Raw genomic sequence first — 26551 nt, forward strand, 5'->3', positions numbered from 1 at the left:
AAGGCCGATAGTGGGATTTTTCATAGCTTTTTTGTTTTCTGTACAGAAACAGCGGCTGCTTCGCGAGAAGCTCCATCCTGCTATTTAACAACAAGCACACACAATGTGATTAAAAAAAAAAATGCAGACCCAGCAAAGTGGCAGCTGAAAGTCAGAGTGAGGGAGTTTGCTGCTCCACGAACAAAAGATCTGACTGTAGTACTGACGGGGCCTGATCTACTCTGTGGTCCTGCTGGGTTGCATAGTCGGCGTCTTTTGCAAATCCATCCTCAGCGGTTAAGTTGTTTCTGCACCAGCTTCACTTTTAAGTTGGACCCTGAGATTTATTTATTTTTTATTCATTTATTAATTTTTTATCGTCTGCTAACAGAGCTGTTCACTCTGCCTCTTTAGCTTCATTTACAGGGAATAGTTGCATGAGAACATCTTTCCTTTGAGTGAATTAAAGTGACACAGGTGAGCTAATCTCTGAGGACACTGACTGACAGAGAGCACATGGACGACCAGAGGGTCACTTTTCCAACCAGAGCCTGCAATATCCACCAGCAGCCGAACTTCAACGAGCGAGCGAGACTTAAAGTGGACTTTATTCAGCTCGTTTCCACCTGCATCATTTGTTTGCGCCACTTAGAAATAATCCTCATTTCTGGCATCCTGGACCCTGCTAGAGTCTTTCAGTTCATCCTTTCTCTGAAATCACATAGTTTAAAAGATGGATGTAGCTCCTACAACTTCACCCACTCATTTCTGCTGCTGCCGTCCTTTTTCCCATGTGACGAGGAGGACGTCTGACTGAAACCACATGCTCACTGGCTAAAGTCGTTAGCTAATGAGTGTTTATGACAGGGACGCTACATGCATGCTTTATACTGGTCTAAACAAGCTTTTTTTCTCTTATTCTTCTTTTCTTCCTCTGATTGGTTGTCATAAGGAGCAAGTGGGTGGGGCTTTGCGCTCACTGACGTCCTACAGGTCCAATAATAGAAAAAAAAAAACACCGCTTAGAAGAGTGAAGTGTGAGCTTTTAGCTCATATGGATTATTTCTAGACTGTAATCTCATAACTTTAAATTAGGGCTGTCAATAGTAATGCAGAATTAATCTGTCGTCACGATTAACGCAATTAAAAATTTTAACCCATCTGGAATGGAGAATGACTCAAAATCCCGGAAATGTCTGTCAACGCATTTCAAAAGTTCTGCACTCCAAATGGGTTAAATATGTTACAATTTTTATTTTATTTTTTAAATTTGAATCATGATGACGTGTTAAGGCGTGAACCTTGACAGCCCTAATTTAAACTCTTGCCATATAAATACAATCATACGTCACTGTAACAGTCTACAGTGTGTAGCAAATTAGACCACTTGTCTTAAAAACTGGAAAACATGTTAGAAATCCATCATAAGCTCTTTAAAACTAAATATAATAACAACTGATATTATTTATTATGCAAATACAACAATAACTCACAATTTTGAGGGGTTACTCTCAACTTCTCTAAGAACTCAGGAAATAATCCACCACCCAAATAAATTTTCTGTTCAGGATTTCATGTAAATAACTGTAATTTAGCATGCCGACTTAAATAATAAGTCATAATTTAATGTTAATAAACATTAAAGTCAATGGATGAAACATGTTTTTAATTATAGAAACATAATTATTTTGGCATTTACCAACACTGATGATTTAGGTCAGCTGTAGTATAAACGTTACACTGCGTGGTGGTCTAATAAATGAGCACTGTATAAATGTATACGACAGAAAATAAGGCATAGGTCCACTTTAAGTCACTGATGCCGCGAAATGATGGCAGTGCCGCTCACGGCAGAGTCATCTTTAACTGAAGTTCAGCTGCAGTTCCTCCTGCTTTAATGGACAATCGCCTGCTCTGATTTTCTCAGCTAATTCTTAGCATATTTTCCAACATGATCAAGTATTCCTTTAAACCTCCAGGCACAAGCACGGTTTAGCTAAACTGCTTGAAGTCTGGGTCGGTTGTATAATTTAGCAACGAGCTCACATTTTAAGTCTCAGAACCAAAAAAAGGGCATCTTTTTTTTTTTGCTACGAAATATCCGTAAAATGAAGCACCTGAAGGAGAGGAAACCAAAGTGCGGCTGTTTATGGTTGAGTTTTTTCTTTTTTTATCCTGGAACAGAGATGTCACTTTAAGCAGCACGTCTGAATTAAAGATGAGTTCAGAAGGTAAATAAAAAAGCAAACAAACAAACAAAAAGAAACAAGAAAAACTCTCCAGGATGAGCTCCGAGCAGACAAACGGACAAAGACCAAGTAAAAGTTTGGTTCAGCTTCTTTCAAATATACATCTTAACTTGCACGCGCGCACACGCATACAGAGTCTTTCAAATATACCAGAAACCAACAAGAAGGACAACGACAACAACAAAAAGAATAAGATTTAAAAAAATAGCGAAAAGTTCTTTGTACACTTCGAACAACTAGTAACATGTTCTCACCCCTGACGTACAGCATTCACTCCCAGACGCAAGGTTGCAAGCTACAGCGAGTGCTTTATAAAAACGCATGGTCACAGTAGTTCAAATGAAATGGCTCCTTTTGTTTTTTTCTGAATAAATAAAACAGTTGTGACAAAACAAAAAAAACAACCTTCATTACAAAACAACCAGTGCAGGACTTCCACGTCTTCTGACTTATTATTTAAAAAGAACTACAGCAGCTGTTTGTTTTTTTTGCTCCCAGTTTGGAAATAATTTTTTTTTTTTTTTTAAAGAGACTCATGGGTGGAAAAACCTTTCCTGAGCCCATCAACGCACGGATACAGCCCACTGCACCACATTAGCGAACTGGAAATGAGAAAGCTCTTCGTAAAAACCAGAGGAAATCTTTAAAAGTCGTCGGTGCTTACAAACTCTTCTCGCTCTAAAAAACAAAACCACACTCTCCTCTCTTTAGGTTTGCGTCAGGTACGTGAGGATGCCTCCTCGCTGCCCTCTGACAAAGTCAAACTTCTCTTATGTACCGCGCTGACGTGATGTCGAGGGGTGGGGGCGGAGTCTGGAAGCAGGAGGAGTAAAAAACAAACAAACAAAAGTGGTTGAACCGAGAGGAAGAGCAGGACAGCAAAACTATGGACAAAGGACTCAATGTTTTTTTTCTCTCGGGGGAAGGAAGAGGAGGAGGAGGTACTCAGGGAGACAGGAGGAAGGAAGAAGGAATAGTTCTCCCAGAATTCATTGTGGCTGGTTGTTAGGAGAACAGTGAGGAGGGGTGGTTCAGAGAAAGAGAGACAAAAGGAAGGTCACTAAAGAGGAGGGGAAGGCGAGCAGCAATTAGATTTGAGATTTGTTCTGTCTCTCATCGTCTACTTTACAGAAGTTTTGTTGGTTTTTCTCCAGATGAACAGCTTCAGAACTTCTTGGGGCCCCAGGCCGATGCCTGCTTTGGGGCTACGCCTGTCCCGAACGTGGGGAAATCCTCGGCGCTGCTCATGTCGGGAGCCTGGAAAGAAAACACACGGTCTGATGGGCCCTTACTGCACAGACATCCCTCCAACAACAGGATCATGTCATTAAACTAAGACATCCCACCTTGTTCCCAGCCGCGTTCCAGGGAGCGTCCCGCACCACAAAGCCCTTAGCCGGACCCCCGCTGCTGTCGTCCCCTCCACCTGCTCCGCCTCCCCCTCCGTAGCGAGATGGAGGCTTCATGTAAGCTGCCAAAGTCTCTGTCTCCGTCACGCTGAGCAGCTGAGAGAGATGAACAGAAGGAAAACTGCTCCTGAAAACAGCCTTTGTTGATGAGTCAGAATGATTTTCATTTCCTGGCCGGGATCCTGTGGATCTACTTGTTACCCCGAAGGCATGTAAAGCAATATATTAAATTTAAAACATAGTTACAAAATAACAGAAACGTGATTGCAAATATACCACAAATCTCTTTATCTGGTACAATAACTCGCGAACCGCAACAGATAAAGTGTTTTTTGGGGGGATTTCTGTCACAATTTATTGGAAAAACACATTTTCATCGGTGGGTTTTAATTATGATTATTATACCTCAGAGTTCATTAATATCATGAATATTTCCTCAAATCCAACAAAAACAGATTTAAAAATACAGAAATGTAAAACAAGCAAAACAACCAGATTTAAATTTGGCTGATCTCCCCTTCAAAGTCGTCTCCTCTTGTACCTCTGTGCTGCTTTGAACCTTGCTGCTGTTCTTAGATCGCGTCCTGTTTCTGACTGCTAGCGCTTGACTGAGAAGCATGCTCGGTATGTTTAACCCTAGAACCGCCAAAGAGGTCATTTTGACCTCCTGTGATTTTAAAAATCATGCAACGCCGTTAAAGTAAAACCCAATCATCTCATATTTCATGACCTTTCCTAAAATGCGTTTGTTCATCACTGCTGAGGATGGAATTTTAGCCGCATGTGCAGGACGTGTGCTGTAACTGCATCTCTGTCTTATATTCAGTGAACTCACATATTCCTCCTCCAAGTTGAGCAGGTGATCGATGGCGTTATCAACCGTCTCAGGAAGGCCCGTCACCGTCACTTTGTCGGGCTCGTCCGACCCGGGCTGAGGGAACCGGATATCCACCTGAGAAACCAGAGGAGTGAAGATCAAACATTTCCTCGTTTAACTTCAAAACGAGCGATCTATGAATCGATCCAAACCAACCTTGAACTCCTCCATCAGCTTGCGGATGGCTTTGCCGCGGGCCCCGATAATGCGGGCGTGGGTCCTCGGGTCCAGGTGAACGTCTTGGCTCACCATCTCCTGCAGCTCAGCGACAAGCTGCTGGATGGCCTGGCGCGCCTCCTCCACGTTACGCTCGTACCCCGAGATTACGATCAGATCCTGGGAGGAAAAGGAAAGGATTTGAAGTGATCAATGGGAACGGTTCGGCACAGAGCCAGGAAAAGACAAAAAAGGGAAACGGACCTGCTGCTCGTCTCCTTTGTCGGGGAACTGGATGCTCACGTCGTGGTCTTTTCTGATCTGAGAGATGACGGCTCCTTTGCGGCCGATAATCTTGGGATGAAACTTTGGATCCACAGACATGGTGACCTTGAAACTACGCAGGGCCTGAGAGGAGACAGAGCCACTGTTTTCTTTCTTTTTTAAATACATGTTAAAGAATAAGAGATACTACACACGCTACACATTCACTGCTATCAGGAAATCATGACCCCTGTGGTAATCTCCTAACTTTAAGAATTAAACTTGTGCTTCCATTTTTTCCCCCTTTCAAAGTTTTTTAAAGAGGTTTGTCTAATCTGGATGGATGGCGTAATGATTGTGGATGATGAATAATCTGAAAATCTGTCGCTACGATCACGAGAAGCAAATGAAAAACTGAACTGTGATGATAAACATGACACAGTGTGTGCTTGTACCCTGTCCTCCTGCTCGGCCTGCAGTTCTTTCACCCTCTCCAGCAGCCCCTGTTTGGCTCGCTCCACGTTGGCTGCCAGGCCCGTCACCTTGATCACATCCAGCTGCTTCTCAGGCTGCGGCACCCAGATGTTCACCTACGTGCACAAAACCCCAAAGTTCACACGTTTGGAAAGCACGGGTATAGAAAGTCCCAGTAGATGGCACCAGAGAGCAGCAGCGTGTCGCCTTACCTCGTAGTCTTCCATCATCTTCCTGATTCCAATGCCCTTCTGGCCAATGATGTAGCGATGCAACTCATAAGACACCTCCACATCCTCTGTTATGGGCACCAACGCCTGAAGGAGGAGTCACAGAGCGTGTGCTCAGAGATATTAATGAACATTAAACAGCGTCACATCTCAGCTTAATGAAGATAGCGCCTACCAGCAGGGCTGCTTTAGCCAGCTCACATTTCTCTGCCCGCCCAGAGATTGTGATGATGTCACACTTGCGGGGCACAAACTCCGCCTCTGGACTGACCTCACCGTTCTCCTGTGGCGAAACCTCCTGAGCTGCAAGTTTACAATGAGAAAAACAGGGATTAAAAGTTTATATTTTGATATACAACTCTTAAACACTGATTTTTTTTTATACATGTAAAAGAATACGAAATACTACACATGCTACAGACTCACTGCCATCAATAGATTGTGATCTGGTGGAACTTGAAGGATTGAAGAATTACACTCTACCCGACTCTGCTAGGAACAGCTAATTTTGTTTGTGTTGCCATCAGGGAAAGTGCACAGTGCTGTGCGACTATGCAGCGTCAACAATCATAACACTGACTGACCGTTATTTCTCCCGTCTCTTCTTTGACATTTTAATTTCCCTTTATCAGCTGTTCTAAATGTTGATGCGGACAGATGAGCAGGTAGGGAGGAAACTTGAGAAAGGCCTGCTCATTTCTAACCTAGTGTGCTAAACTGCAACATAAACCCCTCTGCAGCGGCAACATCTTCACAGCAGCAGCAGGACGTAGCTGCGGGTGCACGTCGTGGGTCGTTTCTAACCTGCAGCGCTGTCGTCTCTCTCGGGGAACTTGATTTGCACCTCGTGCTCTCTGGTGATGTGCTGGATGCGGCAGCCTTTGGGGCCCATGACGGCGCGATGGTAGCGCTGAGGGATTGCCACCTCCACGGTCACCTGGGACTCCTGCTCGAGAGAGAGGAGGAGGAAAGAAGAAAACACAAAAGGTGAGCACACCGGGAGCAGGTTCGATTCCAATTATAAATAATGAGCTTATTGAAGCGTCCTTGAAATAACATCCATGTCTGTCCAAAGTAGAAAACTTGCAGCTACTTTTGACAGCATTTCTGTGACTTTCACACAGTCAGATTCTTATAAATCAGCTTTGACCTGAGTGCAGATAGCGACCGTTTGTCTCTACGTGATTTCCGTCTCTCACCAGATCCTCGATGATCTCCTGGATGCGTTTCTTTGCGGCCTCCACGCAGTCCTTCGCTCCCTTCAGCGTGACCCGCTGGCTGTTCGCTCCAGTGCGAGGGAAGCTCACAGCCACGCCGCCGTACTCCTCAGCCAGCTCCCGCAGCACCTGTCCTCTCCGACACACGAAGTGGCGGTGATGGCGAACGTCCACCACCATCCTGTCCTCCACCACGTCGTCCTGCAAAGGGAGACGGCGAGATTGTTGATTTGAAAAATCAAGAATCAAGACATGAATTAAATGGTGATGTTTTGTAGGACAAAGGTCGTCACCAGATTTTTGACCAGACTTTCCAGCTCCTTCTGGGCCTGACGTACGGCTTCTTCTTTCCCTACGATGGTGATCAGCTCCTGCTCTGTGTCGTCAGGCGACGGGAAGATGATCCGGGCGCCCGTCCGGTCTCGGACGCGGCGAATATTGGCCCCGCCCCGTCCGATTAAGAACTTGTGGTACTCTGGTTTGGCCTGCAGCTCAGCGGTGAAGTTGTTTACTTGCTGCGAAAGGCAGAGGACGGGAGGAGGATGTAAGTATTTAAACTTTTAGTCACCTCTTCTATTTATTCGCTCTTTCCTGCTCACCTTCTCTTCCGCCAGCTGCAGCAGCTGCTTCTTGGCTTTCTCCACCTCACCGACGGGCCCTCTGATCGTGACCTTGTCGGAGCCGGAGCCCTCAGAGGGGAAGTGGATGTGGACGCCGCCGCAGTCTTCCATGATGGAGCGCACGAGGCAGCCCTTTGAGCCAATCAGAGAGTTGTGCAGCTTGGCTGGGATGGTGACCTCTGCCTCTTTAATGTTGGCCTGGAGGGACGGAGAGGGACAGGCTGAGATTTTCATGCAGTTTAAAAACTGACGACAAAGACGAACATTTTAGAAGACGTAATTAATTCCCAACAGAGGAAACCAATAAATATTCAGTCCATCCACCTTCTGCTGCTCATCCAGGCTGGGGTTGCAGAGGGCAGGTCTGAGCAGGGAACCTCAGCCACCTCCTACAGCTCATCTGGGGCGATACGGTGGTGTTCCCAGGCCAGCCAAGAGATATAATATCTCCAGCTTCTTTTAACAAAGAAATCTTAACCCACTGTCATTTTTTCCTCTTTTTAATATTACTTTGGAGAATTTTGTACCCTTCTGTGGGATTGGAGAGATGATAAAAAAACAAGAGAAACCGGATTTTGGCTCAGAACCATATCTAATAGTTCATCTCTGCATATGTGGTTTCAAAAAGTCGAGCGGTGTAGGGAGAATTAAATTCTGCTTTTTAAGTCTAGAACTGCCATAATGGCAAAGATGCCGTTTATTTAAGAAGTTAAGTTTATATCGACTCTTTAAAATATAAAATAAGATTAAAGCCAGCAAGCAACCCGCTGATTTTCCTAATGCAAGTTAGGAGTGTTTTTTCAGGTTAACAACTCCACTGATCGTCTATGGATATGACTCTAATCGAAAGATTTAATAAATTATTCATCCAAGAAACAAAAAGAAAGTAGATTTTAAAAATCTATTTTCTTCAAAACTCTTCAAGCATCAACCAAAAGCAACCATGTCTCACCAGCTCTCTCTGGATGGCGAGGATTCGGTCTCTGGCCGCCTCGCAGTTGTTCTTCTTGCCCGTGATGACGATCATCTCCGAGTTACTGTTCTCCGTTGGCAGGTCGATCTTGGTGTTGGTCTCTTCGCGGATCTGGCAGTGCGAGCGTCTGCCGTTAGTTTTTGTCTTAAACGCTACATTCTGATCTAATAATTTTAGGAGTCAGATTTGGACAGAACCTGTAAAAAAAAATAAATCTCACCTTCTTAATGTTGGCGCCCCCTTTGCCAATTATGTTCTTGTGAAACTGCTTGAAGATGGGAACGGAGAGCGAGAAGCTATTTTCAATCTGCGAGAGAAAGAAACCTGTGTAAGGGCTGAGGACAGGGAGAGGCAAGACGACAAAAACAGAGGGTCGTACCAGGTCAGCGATGATTTTCTGGAGAAACTTGGCGCATTTCTCCACCTCATTTTTTGGACCTCTCAGCTGGACGATGTCGCTCTTTTGCGACGGGTCGGGGAAATTGATAATGACCTAGAAGGCAGCGAGATGATAATCACCAAATTACATTACAGCTGAGTCAAAACAAATCATTGAACGGTGATGACAAGGCCAGACAAACTCTCGGGTCACAGAGGACGTTCACCTCGGGAAACTTATCTCGAACTTCTTTGATTTTTTCTCCTTTCTGTCCGATGATTGTCCGGTGAAACTTCTGCTCCACGATCAGATCTTTGGTGCGCTCGTTTTCCTTGAAATGACAAAAACGTAAGAAATAAAGCTCTTTATGTCATCTGGCTCTATCAAACCAATGAACCTATGCTTTGAGTCCATTCTCACCATCCTCTGAACCATCTCCATGAGCTCTCTGCGTGCCAGCTGTACTCCTTTAGGATCTCCCTCGATCCGCACCAGGCCACTTCGCTCAGAATCCTGCGCGATTCGAACCGACACCTTGTACTGCTCCTTGATACGATTTACTGTAGTGATACAGGGAAAACAGCAGAAATGAAATAAGAGTGAAAACCTGACATCACCCACTCTCACACCGGCACACTCACACTGAAACACAACCTGAAGAATGTCCTGCTTCACTGCCCCTAATACTCTAAAGGAGACCATGATTTAAAAAGCAAACATCAGGACAAGTATCCATCGGAGTATGAATGTGTGTCAGTGTTAGCTGGTAACCACTTAAAGCAGAGAAGAAAGTGCTTGTGTGAATGGGTGAATGTGGCATGTTGCATAAAGCGCTTTGAAGGATCCGGGAGAGCAAAAAGCGCTAAATAAGAATCAGTCCATAGAGAACTATTTCTCTTAAAATGTTTAGAAGAAAACGTGTCCAAAAGGTTTTGAAAGTTGGTTCTTTTTATCTACATGCAGTGTTTTGAGAGGGAGAAATGTTTCGTCATTCATCCAAGTCTGAAGTAGTAGAATAAACATAAGTTCAAGCTCCATAGAATTGTACTAACTCTGTTTTGTCTTATATAGTACATGTTTGCACGTTTTAATAAAATGCTGCAACCATTTCCTATTTATCTAACAAGATATAAAGAAATGAAGGATGGAAAAGATTTCTGCAGGACACTTTAGAAGCTAAATCCATGTTTCATAGCGTCTATCCACCTTCAGACGTTTCCAGGTCCAAACTCAAAACAACACCGTGGCATCGCTGAGAGTTAAAAAGTGTCTAAACTCTTTCATCTTTAATAAAATGATCAGTGTGGCTGCTCTACCAGGTGTAACAATTAAGTTTAACATCCACGAAAACAGGATTAATGAAGCTTAACAGAGTTAGAAGTTAGCAGGGAGTTAGCTCGCTAGCTTTCATATAAAGATGATATACCAGGTTCTGACTGAGGGATTTCTATAAAACTAAAACGTACAGCTCTGCTATCACTTTGGACATAAATGAAGACAGAAAACTAAACAGCAGTGACTTTTGTGGGGTTACTGAAGTTCGGCTAGCTATAATGATGTGCTACGTGGTGGCTAGCTACACAGCTATGGTTAGGATAATATAAACACCTGAGCAAAGGGAAGTGGGAGGATGAACGCTAAATTTTTTTTCCTCTCAAAAAAATTAACATGAGGGTTCCTGATTGTTAGGGACAAATGCAAGGCAGGAAAAAGATGCTGAAAATTGACCAAACTTCAGAAAAACTGAGACGATCGATCATCAGCACGAGGTTGGTCATCAACATACTGCTGCGTGGTTTGGATTACTCGCTATGACAAAAATCCTGATCCTCAGCTTCATGTACTCATTCAAGTCTTCGTTAGCCTCAGAATGACTCTTTTCTGACCTGTTCAAACATCTGGTGGCAAACCATGGGCCGTAGTTACATCGCAAGGTTTTTAAAAACTCAGCTTTTTCTGCTGCAGATGAATAGTGGTAATAAAAACTCAGAGAGGCCGACAGAGATCATTGACTATTTTTAGGGGCTTGTTCAGATTAAACAGAACAAGATACAAAGCATTAAAACATGTTAAAAACACAACAGCATTAATGGACGCAGTTTGGACCTGGAAGCAGGTCTCATACGTCATCACTTAACAGCCAGATAGGATTCATGCTCAAAGATGGAGCAGTTTTAAACCTGCTGGAGAACACTGATGTGCTGTAGGTAAGAGCCTGACATCTGTTATCAAAGACTAGCTCTCATGACGAAAATCAGGTCACTAACACCCGACTCATGACTCACAATCCAGTTCCCTGCTTTACAACACAAACACTTCAGGAAGTCTGAGATCAGCGACAGCCACATGACAACTTTTCAGTTTAAAAATCACTCAAAACCCTGAATTTGATGCTTTCCATTAAATATTCTACCCCAGGCAGCATTTGAATTATCTAAACTAAAAGCAACTAGAATGACTGACAGGAAAAATCTAAATACATCGATATGTGTGGATCAAATGATCTTTACCATTATATAAAACATGAAATAAAAGCACTTTTAAAAACATATTCTTTGTTAGTTTTGCAGGTAGGGAGACAAACTAATGAGGTGCAACAAGGGCTCCACCTGGGAGTATGACAGATTTGCTACAGTTTAGTTTTCAGGTCAGGGGTAAAGCGATCGACTCACTGTTGGCTCCGTTCTTTCCGATGAGGTGTCTGTGGAAACGCTGATCTATGTTGATTTCGGTGTAGTCCATCCTCACCAGCTGGACACCGGGTAAGAAAAAGGAGATTTGGATTTATAAATGTGAACCAACACTCAACCAATCAAACGTGATTCTCTCTTATCTCTCTTCGGGTCTACCGAACCATAAGTGTGTGCGGCTCTTCCAAAGCTTTGTCCAACACAGCAATATTTCTTTCAGTGACAGAAGACAATACACGTCATGTCTACCGTAGCTTTGTTGTGTTGGTGTACGTGTGTGTCGGCACTGACCAGGTCCTTGATGATCTCTTGTATCTGGGCCTGAGCCTGCTCCACCTCCTCCGTCGGCCCTTCAAGACTGATGCGCTCCTCGCCATCGGTAAACTCTATGTGAACCTACACACACAGACAGGAATAAAGGCAAGCCAGTTAGGACGTTTCCCCTTCTGTGTTGATTCTTCCATGCTGTAATTCATCTCAGCTGACGTCAAGTTTCTAAAATCAAGTGTCCTCCGCAGTCACTTTTCTCTGTCTGTGTTTTGTCCAGCAATTTTTGCTTTACTGGTCCCATTTTGCACAACAACTGCTGCCGTAACACAGCCTCCCCCCACAAAGCTTTCTGTCACGCTGCAGGAGCAGGATGTGAGACTTCTGTGTTATCTCTGGCTTTTACCTCAGATCACCCCACGCCTTCTTTGTTCTCCTTTCCTTACCCGTGGTAGCTGCTGTGTGATCCGCCCGATGTTCTGTCCTTTCTTGCCAATGATGAAGCGGTGCAGCCAGGCGGGGGCAGTCACCTCCACCACCATTACGCTCTTAGCCTGAACGGGTACAAAACATTAAAACCATGTTTGCACTGACAAATCACAGAAATAGTTTTTCTGCAATGGCTTAGTTGCAACTTAAAATAAAGGGGTTATATGGGGCTTTTCCTTCTTTCCATATTAAATATTTAAAATGAGATCAGTGTACATGCAAGTAATCCCTGTGAGCCAAAGCTCAGGCTTCAGACTACTCTACACGCTCAGTCTCCAATGCTTGTACCGAGCTGACTTCAGCTCACCACGGATTTCCTTTTATGGTCACGGAAGCTAAAGCAGCTTGTTTCAGACACAGGGTGAGGTGGAGTACGTATCCTGACCTGGTGGAGCCCAAAACCAAAGTTTAAAGGAAGACTTAAAACCAGATGTTGCTATATGACTTCTGGATTGGTCAACAAATCCATCATAAATGTTTGCCTCTAATATTGATAAACTACATATAGATTAATCATTGCCCAACTCTCCCAATTTCTTTCACTGTAAAGATGTGGATGTGATGTACTTGCTGAGGTTGTTAATCTTGCTGCTCTGAACTATTAAAAATAAATACATCTAAACATAAAGTCTCAAAAAAAAGGAAATCTAGGCCGTCTGAGTACCTCTTGGATGTACCCTGTAAATGCAACTTCAGGGACTTTTATTCCCTACATTTCTGCCATAACAAAAGCTAATTACATTAAGCAAAATGCAATCTCCATCTCTGTCCTTTAATTACAGTTTTCTCGTGTTCTCACCTTGGCGTAGACCTGTGTGAGTGCTGGTCCCAGTTTGTCAGGCTCCCCTCTGAGGATGATGGTTTCTGAGCTGGAGTCCAGAGGAGGCATCTCCACCGACACCCCCGTGGCCTCCAGGATCTCCTGCAGGGTGTTGCCCTTCGGACCTATGATGTACTTATGCTGAGACTTCTTCACCTCCACAGAGATAGTCGTGGTCTTCCGCTTCTGCGAGGAGGACATGGACAAGTGATAAGACAATCGTGGCGAGAGGATGTGGGTAAATCGAGAAGCTCGTTGAGGGATGGATGGAAACATAAGAGGAGACAGAAAGAAGAAAGAAATCAGGGAAGCAGGAAGGAGATGGGAAAAGTCAAGTAACAGAAAGACCGGACATAACCCTGGGGAAGGAGAAGGGAACAGAAGGAGGGTGACTGACAGATGAAAGTGGGAAGGCAGCAGAGAAAGTACATTTGTTTTTGCTAATCATATATATGCACTAAATGACATTAGCATTCTCATCCTGTTGTTCTCTGGGGAAATCCAATTTTCTCCCGTTATTATCTCCGGCTTGCCTATCATCGGAGCTCATCTGCTACAAACACGCAGTTCCTCTGCTTCACCCATCCATCTCACAGAGCTTCTTTAAAGTTGAGATAATGCACAAACTCTAAATAACCTCCTTAAATACAGAAACACATTAAATCAAACACCTTTGGTACAGATTAGCTTTATGGTTCATGAGATGGAGCGAACAAGTAAAACAAGACTGGTGAAACAAAATAACCACACTGAGCTGCCTGCAGTCATGCGTGTCCTTCAGTAAAACCCTAAACTAAACCGCGCGCTGCTTTCCCACAGCGAGTCGTTCGGGGTAACAGAAACACCCGAGCGTCTAAAATGTCAATGCAAATTTAGCCCGGATGAAAAAACTGGCACAAACGACTGAAAAAAGCAAATAAAAATCATGCATGAAAATAACAAACACAAGACTCCCCTTTATTAAGTATGTGATCCTATTTTTATCATTTTCTTTGTTCTTTGTTTGGATTTCTGCAAAATCTTAAAGATTTGATTATATTCTGAGGACAAATGCAGCTGGAGTCGTTATTCCTGCTAAACTGCTTGCAAGTCCACTTGAAATCTAACGCACATGCATAGTTTGCATATTGTGATGTAAATTTTCTCTGGACAAGACACAAAGACGCACAGGACCAGTGTGATGACCGAACTTGCTTTACTCTGACCAAAAGGCCCCTGACATATACGGAAAGTCTTTATTTTATATTTTTGGCTTGATATTTTTGACTCTGTGTTTTTTTAAAAAACAACAACAACAACAAAACAACAACACGTCATCATGAGTACTGATGCAAATTAAGTATTTTAAGGTCAATGACACAAACAAGTGGACCACAAAAACAAAAAGAGGAAAAAGAAAGGCATTGATGGAGCAGACAGAATCGGATGATTTCCAATCAGCCACTCAGCTTCCCATATGTCCAATGAGCCAGTCATGAATTTGAAACACATGAACAGCAGCTCAGAGAAATAGTCACATGAACGCTCACAGCCACACGCTAGCATGCTGTCGGCATAGAAACGCTTCACTTTGAGCGCGTACACAAACAAAGGCATAACTGTGAAAACGTTTGTAACAGCACAACCAATGACACACTTAAACCCCCCCTCACCTAGGGCTGGGCCATATTATACCGTTCACGGTAATACCGGTATAACGTTATATCGCGATAGAATATGAGTAAAACGCGCATGCGCAGTGCCTTTGTTTTCATACGCACATGGCCGATTGTTGAGTGAAACAGATGAACCAGAATTGGTTTGTAAAAATGGTGCAACTTCAGTGATGTGGAACTGGTTTGGTGTTTATCCGTCAGATACACAACAAAGCACATTTTTTTGCAGAACATGCAAGCGGCCGTTGTTATTGTCGTATTTGTCGGACTAAGATGCTCTTAAATCTGGGAGTAATCTGGGTCCTAAACTCAGTACACTTCAGGTCAAACAAACACTGCAGCATCACTGAGAGTTAACTGTCTAAATTCTTTCATCTTTAATAAAACGATCAGCATTGCTGCTTTACCAGGTGTAACTATGACGTTTAACTTCCAGGCATCCATGAAAACAAAATTTATTACATTTAATGGAGTTAGAAGTTAGCAGGAAGCTAGCGAAAGTTAGCTCGCTAGTTTCGCTAGTTACCTAAACATGATATAGCATGTTCTGACTGAGAGATTTCTGAAAAAAATCAAACGTACAGCTCTGCTATCACTTCCAACATAAATGAAGGCAGGAAACTAAACAGCAGTGACGTTTGTAGGGTTACTGAAGTTGGGCTAGCTGCTATATAATGATGTGCTACGTGATCGCTAGCGACACAGCTATGTTAGCATAACATAAACAGTGAAGCTGGAGGATGAACACTAAGGTTCCTCATGGTTAGAGACAAATGCAATCGCATGGCAGGATGCTGTAAACGGACCAAACGTCAGTCAGGAGAACAACTGAGATAATCCATCCACAATACGAGGTTAGTCATTAATATACTGCAACAACATGGGAATAGAGCAGCTGCCAGAGAATTCAACATCAATGAATCAATGGTACAGAAGTGGAGGAAGCAAGAAGAATGAGTTTAATAAAGTTTGATTTATCTAACTGCTTTGTTTAGCTCAATGTGCCTTATGGTCCAAAAAATGCGTACTGCACACTACAGTTTAATGTTGCAAAGCACCTCTTTTTAACTTCAGTGGATATTATACATGGTTATGCTCAGGATATGTCAGCCCATTTCTACTGGAAATGCCTTTTGGTTAAACTTTCAGCAAGGAATTTGCATTTGCACTGTTACATTTTTATAAAGCTTTAATGTACATAAAAACCAGCTTCTTGTTTAAGTGAAAATTAATGGAAGGTTGTCTTTTTGCGCTAGTAATGTTGTGGAGTTGTATTTTGTCTCGCATCAATTATATCGTCGGTTATATCGTTATCGCAAATTTTCAAATGTATATCGTGATAAATATTTTTGGCCATATCGCCCTGCTCTACCCTCACCCCGCTTAACATGGATATTTTAAAGAAGCTGAATTTTTTATTTTAAAGAACCTGACATTTGTCCTTTTATATAAATCTGTTACACCTGCTTTTATTGGGTAAAGGTGGCTATACAGCAGCTCATTGCACATCTATAAAATACAGAAATAAAGAATAGATATATCAACTAATACAAACAATATTAAAAAAAAAAATGCTAAAAAGGCAGCATCATGGGTACAGAAAGGTCACAATTCTAGGGGGTACAATTTACAACCATACATGATCCCACCAAGCAGCAGACATCAGTGGAGGTCGTTTTCTGGCTCAATCGCTTCGGACAGTAATGGCCTTTAAGAAAATTTCCCTTTCTCTCTAAATTTGGTTAAAAGCAATCAGTGAAAACTGTTCAGGCCATTACAAAGATTGACTTTAATCCATCTTCAACGCTGACTTCCTTTATTCTGAACAATTTTCTATGGATCTGAGGTTTAAAGTTTGTCTAGTCAACAAATAATGCTACAAAACCTTTAAATTAGGCTTAAATTCAGCACACCCAGAGCACCTAGCTGTTATCTTTAACTCAAACACGTGTCTCTGTTTCTTCGAGTACCACATTTGACTGATGCTTTGGTAGTCAAATGTGATCAGACAGCCGCTCCACAAACACAGACTAGTATTACCAAGAAATAATACAATTGAAAAATACGAATTTAAATATGAAAATGTGTCGAGCCAACAAAGGTCTGGGTTTCGATCTGCTGATCGTCTGGGCAGTTTGAAAGGAGGAAGAGATGACCTTTGACCTTTTAACTCAATGTAAACATAACAGGGCATCTGATTTTTGGGGGATTTTTGACCTAAGAGGACTTAAAGTCGCTCATGTCCCATGTCTGCAGGATGGGGCATGAATAATCTCTGGAAAACAGTCCCACCTTGTCTTCGTAGATGGCTCGGATGCGGCTGACAGCCAGCGCGACCGCCTCCTTCTCGCCGGTGATGACGATCTCGTCCTTAGGCAGGCTGGACGGTGGGATGCTGATGCGGGCCCCTGTCTCAAGGCTCAGCTCCTGCACCAGCCTGTTGTGGGCTCCGGCGATGAAGGGGTGGAAGGCTTTCTCCAGGGACAGACGCTCCACCGCGCGCTTGTCCTGGTGAGTGGGTGAGGAAGAGCAGGAGAACGACGGCAGACAGAAGAGTCGATCAAACGTGACGTCATGGTGATGGTTCAACACGATTCAATATTGAATAGTAAGAAACAATTTAGTTCCTAATGCTACTGTTTGTGCATCTTTTCACATTGCGAGACCAATTAGTTTCAGTTGAGCAGAAATTAGTTATTAAAACAACCCCCACCCCCCTATCCACCCACCCATGTCTGACCTGCTCAGCAGAGATCAGCAGGATCTCATGGCGAGCCTTCTCAATTCCCTCCTTGGTGCCGGTGATGCGAATGTTGGCGCTGGGGTCGTCCGGGCGTGGAATAGCAATCTTGGTGGCAGTCTTCAGCTCCAGCTCCTGCAGCTTCTCACCGTTCTTCCCAATGACAAATCGATGGTGCTCCTTGGGGATGGCGACCGTTGCCGACGCCTAGAGGAGCAGGAGAAAGTTTTCAGGAGCAAGTAAGTTAGATTTGTAGTGTTTCCCAATGGAAATAAGCCTTCTTATTTATCAGGGTACAGCAACAGCCACAGAAATCCCTTTTAATTCTAATGTTGGTGGAGCTTTGTGCACATGTACAGAAAATACCTTTTTTTAATAGTCATCATCTACCAGGGAAAGTAACAGGATGACATAAAATTCCTACTATCAAAGTTTTCTTTAAACTTGGTAAAAAGCATTCGACCTTGAAAAGAGAACAGAGAGCCTCTGCACTTTTTTCAACCAGTAACTGCAGCTCAGTGCACCAACTGAAGTGGAAATCAGCATGTTTGCTGCTGAGGCACAAAGGCCACCCCTGGGAGCTGATGGTCATTTTCCGGCTCAACTTTTTGTCCTAAACTGGCCTGATAGGATTATTCGAGCCGCAGCCGGTATTTGCCCTCCGTGTGTGTCTTTGGATCACGTTTCAACATTACGCAGAGCGAAACAAAAACATTTTTTAGCCACCGGTTACACTGTTCTGATGTTTCTGCTTCACAGTGATTTTTGTTCAAAGATAGATGGCTGCGTATTCAAATTCTTTGCTGCGGGTTTAAGTTTATCTGAGTTTCAGAGGTTTCACTGTTTTTGCAAGTCACACAAGAATGAATAACAAATGTAAAGCCTGCACTGCACAAATACTGACAACAGACTGTCTTCTGATTGGTTGCCCCTCACAAACAAGAGGTTCGAACAGCAGGCAGATGGAACTCCTGTGCTCGCGGCCAACGCTGTGTACCTGAGATGACCATATTAAGGATATCCTGTCTCTTTAACTTCGTACAGAGCTGGGGTATTAAACATAAGGCCTGAAGGCCAGAATCGGCCCAGCAAAGACTTCAATCCGGCCCACTGGAAGGCTTCAGATAACAGGAGTACATCGATTTTGAACAAATGAAAAAATTTTCCCTTGCGGTATCAATAAAGTATCAAACTATTGTCTTAAGATTTGCAGATTTTCCTCCTGATAAAGTTTCCACCTGCAGCGTCATTCATTCCACACCAAAGAGTTTGGTAATAGGTGAACAATTAAATGACTGAAAAGTTCCACTTTTTCCAGCATCTACTAGAACTTTTTGTTTTTCTTGTATGTGTTATAAATACAGCACACTCTGGGCAATGAGCTAACAGAGTTTTACACATTTACAACGAGGAGGACCTCACACGTACTATTGAAATTATTCTTTTCTGTCTTTTTTCTTTAAAAAAATTTAAACGTAACCATCTCATATGTTGAGTTAAATCTCTTTATACTGACAGAAAGGGCAGTTACGCTGACCCACTATGTAAAATGACTTTAACATCCCTGTGTTAGAGCATTAATAACTTTTTGCTCACATTGATTACTTGTACACACTCTGACCAGCTTTTCAAACAGAAAGTAAAAAATTACATATATGTATATCCTCCCAATATTTTCCAAATCCAGATCACTTAATTATACTATGAGTAGTACGAGTGCATTTACCTGTGTCTGCAATCGAGCTACGATTTCTTTGCGAGCCTTCATCACGGAGTCCACTTTGCCAGTGACCATGATGGACAGGCCCTGGTCTTTGGCCAGAGACAGCTCGATGTGCGCTCCCGTTCGCTGCATGATGTCCAAGCACACTTTGGCCTCCTCGCCCTCCCCAAACTGGCTGTTGTCCTTGTAACGACGCTCCTCTAGGGGCACGTGGAACACCTGGGTACAGACGAGTTGAAAGTGTTTTTTTCTTGCTTGTTGTTCCCAGAACATGCATCTTTCATTAGACCAGCTCTACTGCAGCTAAAAGGCTTGAGGCTAAATTCAGTTACAGCCATCATCATTAAAAGAGCTGAGAAATGCATTCATTCACTTTTAACAGTCCCCACAGTGGGCTCCTCACCTGGGTGATGACAGAGGCTTTGATGGGTCTGATCTTGCTCCCCCATGCCGAAGGCGGCTCTCCAGCCTTCTCCCCTGGTGCTCCCTTCTCCGGCAGTGGAGGGAAGGCCTCCAGATAGGTAGGGATGTAGGCCTCATCCTCCGGGACGCAGCCTGGCCCGGAGAGATAAAGATAAAAATGGCAAGGAAGGAGTAAGAAAACAGTATGTGTAGGGAAGGATTGTTAACAACAAAGATACCAAACAACAATAAAAATAAGCCTGTGTCAAAAACACATAATGCACATATCAGAAAATCTAAACACATTAAACTTGGGCTAATAATTTGCTCACTAGTTTGGGCTCGTGAGGGGAAAACTCTAGCAAGAATAAAAATAAGTGGGAAGGTGCAGGTCGTTACCTGTGATCTCCTGGTCCTTGAGACCACTGCGATGCTCTGCAAAGCTTTCCGGGGTCAACACTGCCACTGAGCTCATGGTTCAAGACTTATTCCACTATTCCACTGAAACGGAAACATGGGAATATTGATTTTTTTTTTTTTTAAAGAAAAACAATAAATCAGAACCTTAGAGGAGGAAACGCACTGCTGTGTTTTCATGAAATCTCAGACTGATAAAGCACTAACTACGATCAAATTGCTTTCACATTGTTTCCCTCCCTGTGCTCTCTAGGACTGCTTAGAGAAGGCCCTGAAGAACCACACTCCCTCTGTGGCTCTGCCGCGTTGCACCGATGCTCCAATTAGCACTTAACAAGCGTCAGATAAACACACAGTGCTGCGAAGCCTCGGGGACGGGGTTATCACAGGTCAAACGCTCAGAGCTGTCCAAGACAACTGCTGCGGACATTCCTCGTGATGCACTATCACAGGTCAGATCTGCTCAGCTCGCATCACAACAGTGGGTCCCATAGGATTGTGAGTCCAAAACATAACCCACAGGACCTCCAAGATCTCTGCTAACTCAAGGTTCGAGGGGTTCATGCACAACTAGACTAAAAACATCTATTTATCTAGCAGCACATAAATAAAGACGCTGTTTTGGCGGGTCTTTAAAGTCGAGCTGCAGCCTGTCCTCTGCATTTAACACACACACAGTGGACAGCAAAGAGATGGCGATGAACTTAAGTGGCATAAAAAGAGCACTTCGTTCTTGCTACAAGTATTCTAAAATGTGTAATCAAAACCTTCAAAGAAGCTGTCAAATAATACTTATTTGGCCCTTGAGTTAATCCACTACATACAAGTCATTTTAAGTCATTTTAGCTCCTCTCACTTTGAGGCCATCCTCCATTTAAGCCACGTTTCTTCTGATTGGCTGCCCTTCATAAAAAGTTTTAAGCTTTCTGAAGACTCTCTGAGCTCACAGGGATTAGCTGCACATATGCTGCGACTTTGACCATGTTTAACATCAGCATCCTCTGCTGTCACAGTATATTTACACCCACAGCAGGCTAAAGCTACACCCCGACCACATGAGAAGGTGACAGCACCCCATTTCTGCTGCGATGTCCAGAAACTCAAGGACAAGCCTTCGAATGAGTTATAGAGATAGTCATACACTTTATGCAGTTTAAAGTATAAATATTAACATATTAAAGGAATGCAGTTTGAATTAGAAAGAATGTTAAAATGTAGTGTACTTCTATTGTAATCTGAGATAAAATGTTATTGAGGAGAAACATATCATTTCATTTATTTTCGCTGCAGCCATAAAGTTCTTTATGCGAGGGGGTGAGGACGTGGGGGTGAGGGGGTGGCAGGCACTGAACTCTGTAACTGTGCATTTTGGGAACACTGATACAGTCTTGTGATTAAGGGGAATTTTTATTTTATTTATGGCAACAGAGCAGTAAAATAAAAATCAGTGAATACTACAAGCACACATTTATGAGTCCAATTAGCAGCTGAGGAAGTTAATCTTACAACTTTTGTTGAGTTGTTTTAAGACAGTTTTTGTTTTGTTTTTTATCTTTCCGATAAAAATGTAAGTGATTGGGGTTTTTTTATTGTTTTATTATCTAACATCTATGAAGCTCTCCAGTCGAGCTTTCTCTCCTTAAACGTGACTGTGTGCTCTCAGGGATGCCATATGAACCAAGCTCTTCAAGTCCACCCGCATTGCAAATGATCCAGCAGTTGTACCCTCTAAAGACAAAGCTGTGGAGGACGTGATCATTCAGAAGTAGTATTGTCTGCCAGAACTGTAGAAAGAGAGCCCAGGCTTACCTGCAAAAGGTCAATTGCCAGAGAGTCCGTCCAGTTAGCGGCTACCGTAGGCGCTTCAGTGTGAGTGTGTGTTTCAGCTCCTGGATGCACAGGAAGGAAAATAAAAAGAAAGAGTAAAAGTGAACAAAGGTAAATCAAACAGCTCTACAGCACGGAGGCTGGGTAAACACCCACACTGCACTGCACCTTATACCGTCTCGAGCTGATTCACTCTCCTCCTCAATTCCCTCCCTCTCCTCTGCTCTCTAACAATCCTCCCTCTGAGATTTCACAAATTCAACAGCTAAGGAAACCTGAGAGCAAACGCTTCCAAACACCACATGTGACAAAAAATAAATAAAAAAATAGATGTCCCACTACTTTTTTTTTTTTTGCCCTGTAAGCAAAGCTGCAGTGTCTCTTGAAAGTGTGTTTAATAGCTTTAGTCCACCAGCAACCAGCTGGTCAGATACAGGAGCAGTGCCATTTTAAATGTCATATTTCAGGATCATATTTGTGCGGGATGGAACAAGCTAAAAGAGCAATTACAGCATAATACCATTTTAACACTGACGTTACTTAAGGGGAAATAAAAGGGATACTTAAGTGGCAGTGGGGTCTTAAGATACCCTCAGACTTTACACAGTGGGAGCAAACATAAAAACAATCTTTTGAAGAGCTTATAAATAATGGACGTGCAGCACTCTTACAGATAAAACTATCCGAGACACAGTAATGTAAGCAGCTGAAATTAGCTCCTCGCTAAATGCGTCTTTACACATTAATGAAGCAGCAATAATTAATGGAGTTACAATGTAATGTAACCGTCTAGGGTCATTTAACTTCAGGTACATTTTGGAGCTATTACACAAGTGTTTTTTTTACCACAGTGAACGTTTTAAAAGCGGGACTTTTGGCAGTAGATGCGCTTTCCGTTATGGTGGTGGCGGTGCTTCGCAGCACGCAGAGGGTTGTGGGGGTTAAACGGGCTCCCACTGTGGGTCACCACCTGCTTCCACGATGTTAGTTTGCTAACATTAGGCGAGAAAACTAGAAACAAACGGAGGAAATAGGAGCACCGTTATAACTATCAGTTGCAGCAGCTAAATAAAAAAGGCAGCCGTACACGGTGCTAGCTAACAGCTTCGCTAAACGCACCTTTCTCCAGCCGACTGATGTATTTCTTGCTAGCTTGAGGACGCACTGCACGGCTGGTCCTAACTAACTAACATCGGTTAGAAGCAAACTAAAGGTCTCAAAATATTAGTAAGCACTTTCGCTGAGCTAACACGCATCGCTTCGCGCCGACCTCAGCCAGACATGATTAGGCGCAAGGACTTTCTGATAATCGGCTAAAAAACAAGCCAGGCGGACGGATAACCAGCTCCAGCACGCTAGCTCTCGGGACGCTAACCTTGCTATCCCCGGCTGCTTGTCGCTTGCAGGCGAACCGACTCTATCGCCACCGTAACTACACTTTAACTCCCCCAATGCATTCATATGTGCATTAAAAAGTAAAGATAAAATAAACCTAGAAATCCTACCTTTCAAAGAGAAAATCTACCAGAGGGTGTGTGTTTGACAGGTGATGGTGTAAACACAGATGTGATTGGTCTAGGAGCATTTCCTCTGCCGGCGGAGTGATACCAACCAAGCGCTGCGACTCAACGAGTATAAAGGAAATGCCGCAGTATCTTTGAGCGGCACGAGCATCCCAGTTAAATAGGTCCTCGTGAAATTAGACTCACTTAGCTCATTTGACTGTGAAATTTAACCGCATGATATTTGCATATAGTTTTCTGATTGGTTAAAAGTAATTTAAAAAATGTTTGTATGTTATTAGCCATTGCAGCTTCTCACGTCCATCAAACTGACCGGCTCTACTTCTCATTCATAATGGCTAGCATACTTTTCCTGAAGTCTACAAATGTCTGACCTGGAGTGCAAAAACGATCACGTACAACTAAATACTGCTGGGTTTTTTTTGTTTTTTGTTTTTTGAATTTTCCAAATAAGATAAATGTCACTTTGTGTGTATGTAAATCGTGTTTAAAGGATATTAAGTTATTTGTTTGTAAGCTAACTTAACATTATGGATTTTCAATAGGTCAAACTTTAAACTAAAACAGGTTAGGTATAGTTGTGGTTGGAAATTTTCATCCATGAATGCCATGGTGATTTTTGGCTTTTTTCCAGGGTGGAACGATTGTACAGGATAAATCTTTATTGACTTTAAAAATCAAAAATTGGGTGCACAAGTTTGAATTTCTTTTAGATTTTCTCTCATCCACACAGAATCAAAACTATACATATGGGCTCAATATACATATGTCCCTACAAATATTTGGTTAAATGTCCCTTAGTAACTTGCACTTCAACAAGATGCTTTTGGTAGCCGTCAATTGTTCCGTTATTTGAGGTTATGGATGTTATTTGACTGGAGGCATAACACACAGACACACGAGACGCCCCATTACTCCTATGAGTGTCCTTTATTATTTTCCATCCCCCCCCACAACAACAACCCAGCAGAAACGTTCCTACCACTTAACATTTACCTGATACTACATCCCCCCTACTAAATAGGATGTGATGCTGGAATATAACCAAGAAAACAGATTAGACCCGCACGCTTTAAAGTATACTATTACTATGTCCTTGTGCTTTATCTGGTAACAGCTTGTTTACTGAACTCGCTTGGTTTCAAACCAGACTACTCAGAATGTCCAAAAATAAACTCTCAAAGTATACAACTCTGAACACTAAGCATAAGTGCACATTTCTGAACTATTCAGTGCAGCTACAAACAACATGTTTAAACAGTGCAACCATTTGCTTTATTTCTCATTGTCTCTATGAGGGATGGGGTAGACTACCCAGCCCTCAGCCTGAGTGTGGGGATTATTCTGCCCCAGTGCTCACTCAGTTCCAAGCCCTATGAGCAAACATAGTCTTTTAGGTATGCTGGAGGCCTCCTAGACCTGGGTTGGATTTGGCTCCCAGCTTCAGGAGTCTGCTGGCTGGCCTCCTGTGAGATAGTGTCTGGAACCGACACAATCTGTGCAGCTGGAACAGAGTTCTCAGGTGAAGCCTCTGGTGGATCGCCAGAAATCTCTGGTGCCCCAGGTGTCCATGTAAGATGGTAACGGTTTCTTCTCAGCGTGCCCTTTGCTGTCTCGATGATGTAGGACCTCGGTGAGCCTGCCATGGACACGACTGTCCCTCTAGTATCCATGTCTGAGACCCACACTTTGTCTCCAGGATTGAGCTGTAGCATATCATGTGCTCTGTGTCTGCGGTTGTAGTTTTGTCTTTGCTTTTGTCTGTACGATTGTTCTATAGCTTTGAGCTTGTCTGTGTCCGTACCTCTTGGATGTAGCTGTGATGGGATGACAGGAATAGTTGTCCTTATCCGTCTACCCATGAGAAGCTCCGTTGGGCTGTAGCCATTTGCCAATGGAGTGGCCCGGTATGCCATAAGGGCGAGATAGGGATCGCCAGACTTTTTAAGAAGACTTTTGATGGTCCTGACTGCCCTCTCGGCCTCCCCATTGCTCAAATATGATGTTTCTTCGGGCTACGAAGTGAGCATCCAACCTCCTTTTAACGGTCTCATAATCGCTCGCCTCTTCGGGAGTCAGGTGCAGGGATACCAATATGTCCTCTGCCTCCTCGCCCATAGTGTAGATAAGGGCGTTCACTTGATTTTCGTCCGCTTGCGTCTCCAATCCAGACGCGATGCGAAATCTGTCAAAACGCTTTATCCATTTGGTCCAGTCGTCGGACCTAAAAGTGAACTTCTCCGGCGGGGTGACTTGAAACTGACTCATGACGCCACGTCTCTTTTCGCGCAGCTCCTCTATGGCCGACCTTTAACCTGGCACCGACGCCGAAACCTTTCACTTATGCCCAACTAACGTTTCCAGTTGTCTTCTGACACCATGTTCCGTTATTTGAGGTTATGGATGTTATTTGACTGGAGGCATAACACACACACGAGACGCCCCATTACTCCTATGAGTGTCCTTTATTATTTTCCATCCCCCCCCACAACAACAACCCAGCAGAAACGTTCCTACCACTTAACATTTACCTGATACTACATCAATAAGCTTCTAATATAATATAAATTAATATTTTTATTATTAATATTATCTTTTATGGTCAGGTTTTACGCATCTGTTGATTTGAGGTAAAGTAAAAAAAAAAATTGGAGGTAGTCCTTCTTCAATATTCCAGCCACTTTATCCAATGTATCAGTAGCACTGGCAGCAAAACAGCTCCAGAGAACTATTTTACCACCACCACCGTGCTCGACAGCTGCTACAGTGCTGTTGTGTTTGAATGAACATACCTCTTGTCATCGTGAACAAGTAGCTTAATCTTTTACTCGCCTGACCACAAAACTTTTCACCAGAAGGCATTTGGTTGTCAGTGTGCGCAACTGTAAATCTCATTTGAGTTTAATAGTGTTGATTTTGGAGTAGGGGCTTCTTTCTTTGTTTGCCCCCTCTCAGTTCATGACGACGGAAAACTATCGATTGCAGCCAATCATGATCACTAACGAGATCAGGACTCGGTCTTGTTAAGTTAAAAGACTACGCAAGACAATTTTGAGCCTCCGTGGATTAGAGAAAAAACAAACGAAACACAAACAACAACAAATCGGACTACAAGTCAACTCCGGTGTTCCGAAAAGTATATTATTTGCGAAGAGACTGTCTCAAAGTGAT

General features: G+C 43.1%; 1 protein-coding gene across 2 annotated transcripts; it reads right to left on the reverse strand.

The window, feature by feature from the left end:
- Positions 1–326: 326 nt before the first annotated feature.
- Positions 327–23472, reverse strand: hdlbpb (high density lipoprotein binding protein b). Of its 2 annotated transcripts, none has more exons than XM_004562718.5 (28): positions 23363–23472; positions 21840–21919; positions 20013–20114; positions 19615–19766; positions 19215–19430; positions 17489–17695; positions 17041–17256; positions 13073–13279; positions 12231–12338; positions 11809–11913; positions 11500–11578; positions 9248–9387; positions 9054–9158; positions 8828–8941; positions 8669–8755; positions 8428–8559; positions 7455–7673; positions 7149–7370; positions 6838–7056; positions 6443–6584; positions 5814–5941; positions 5621–5725; positions 5390–5524; positions 4935–5078; positions 4671–4850; positions 4473–4589; positions 3575–3733; positions 327–3485 (listed from the first exon to the last, which is right to left on the reverse strand). In XM_004562718.5, the coding sequence occupies exons 3-28, from the start codon at positions 20086–20088 to the stop codon at positions 3393–3395; spliced, it is 3807 nt and encodes a 1268-aa protein (XP_004562775.1). In that variant the 5' UTR covers positions 20089–20114; positions 21840–21919; positions 23363–23472; the 3' UTR covers positions 327–3392. The 2 variants fall into 2 exon arrangements, with proteins under 2 accessions (XP_004562775.1, XP_076737910.1); XM_076881795.1 differs by lacking the exon at positions 23363–23472 and adding an exon at positions 22977–23105.
- Between the last annotated feature and the right edge of the window lie 3079 nt (positions 23473–26551).

The sequence above is a fragment of the Maylandia zebra genome, linkage group LG3, assembly GCF_041146795.1.
Source record: "Maylandia zebra isolate NMK-2024a linkage group LG3, Mzebra_GT3a, whole genome shotgun sequence".
In the NCBI taxonomy this organism is placed as follows: Eukaryota; Metazoa; Chordata; class Actinopteri; order Cichliformes; family Cichlidae; genus Maylandia; species Maylandia zebra.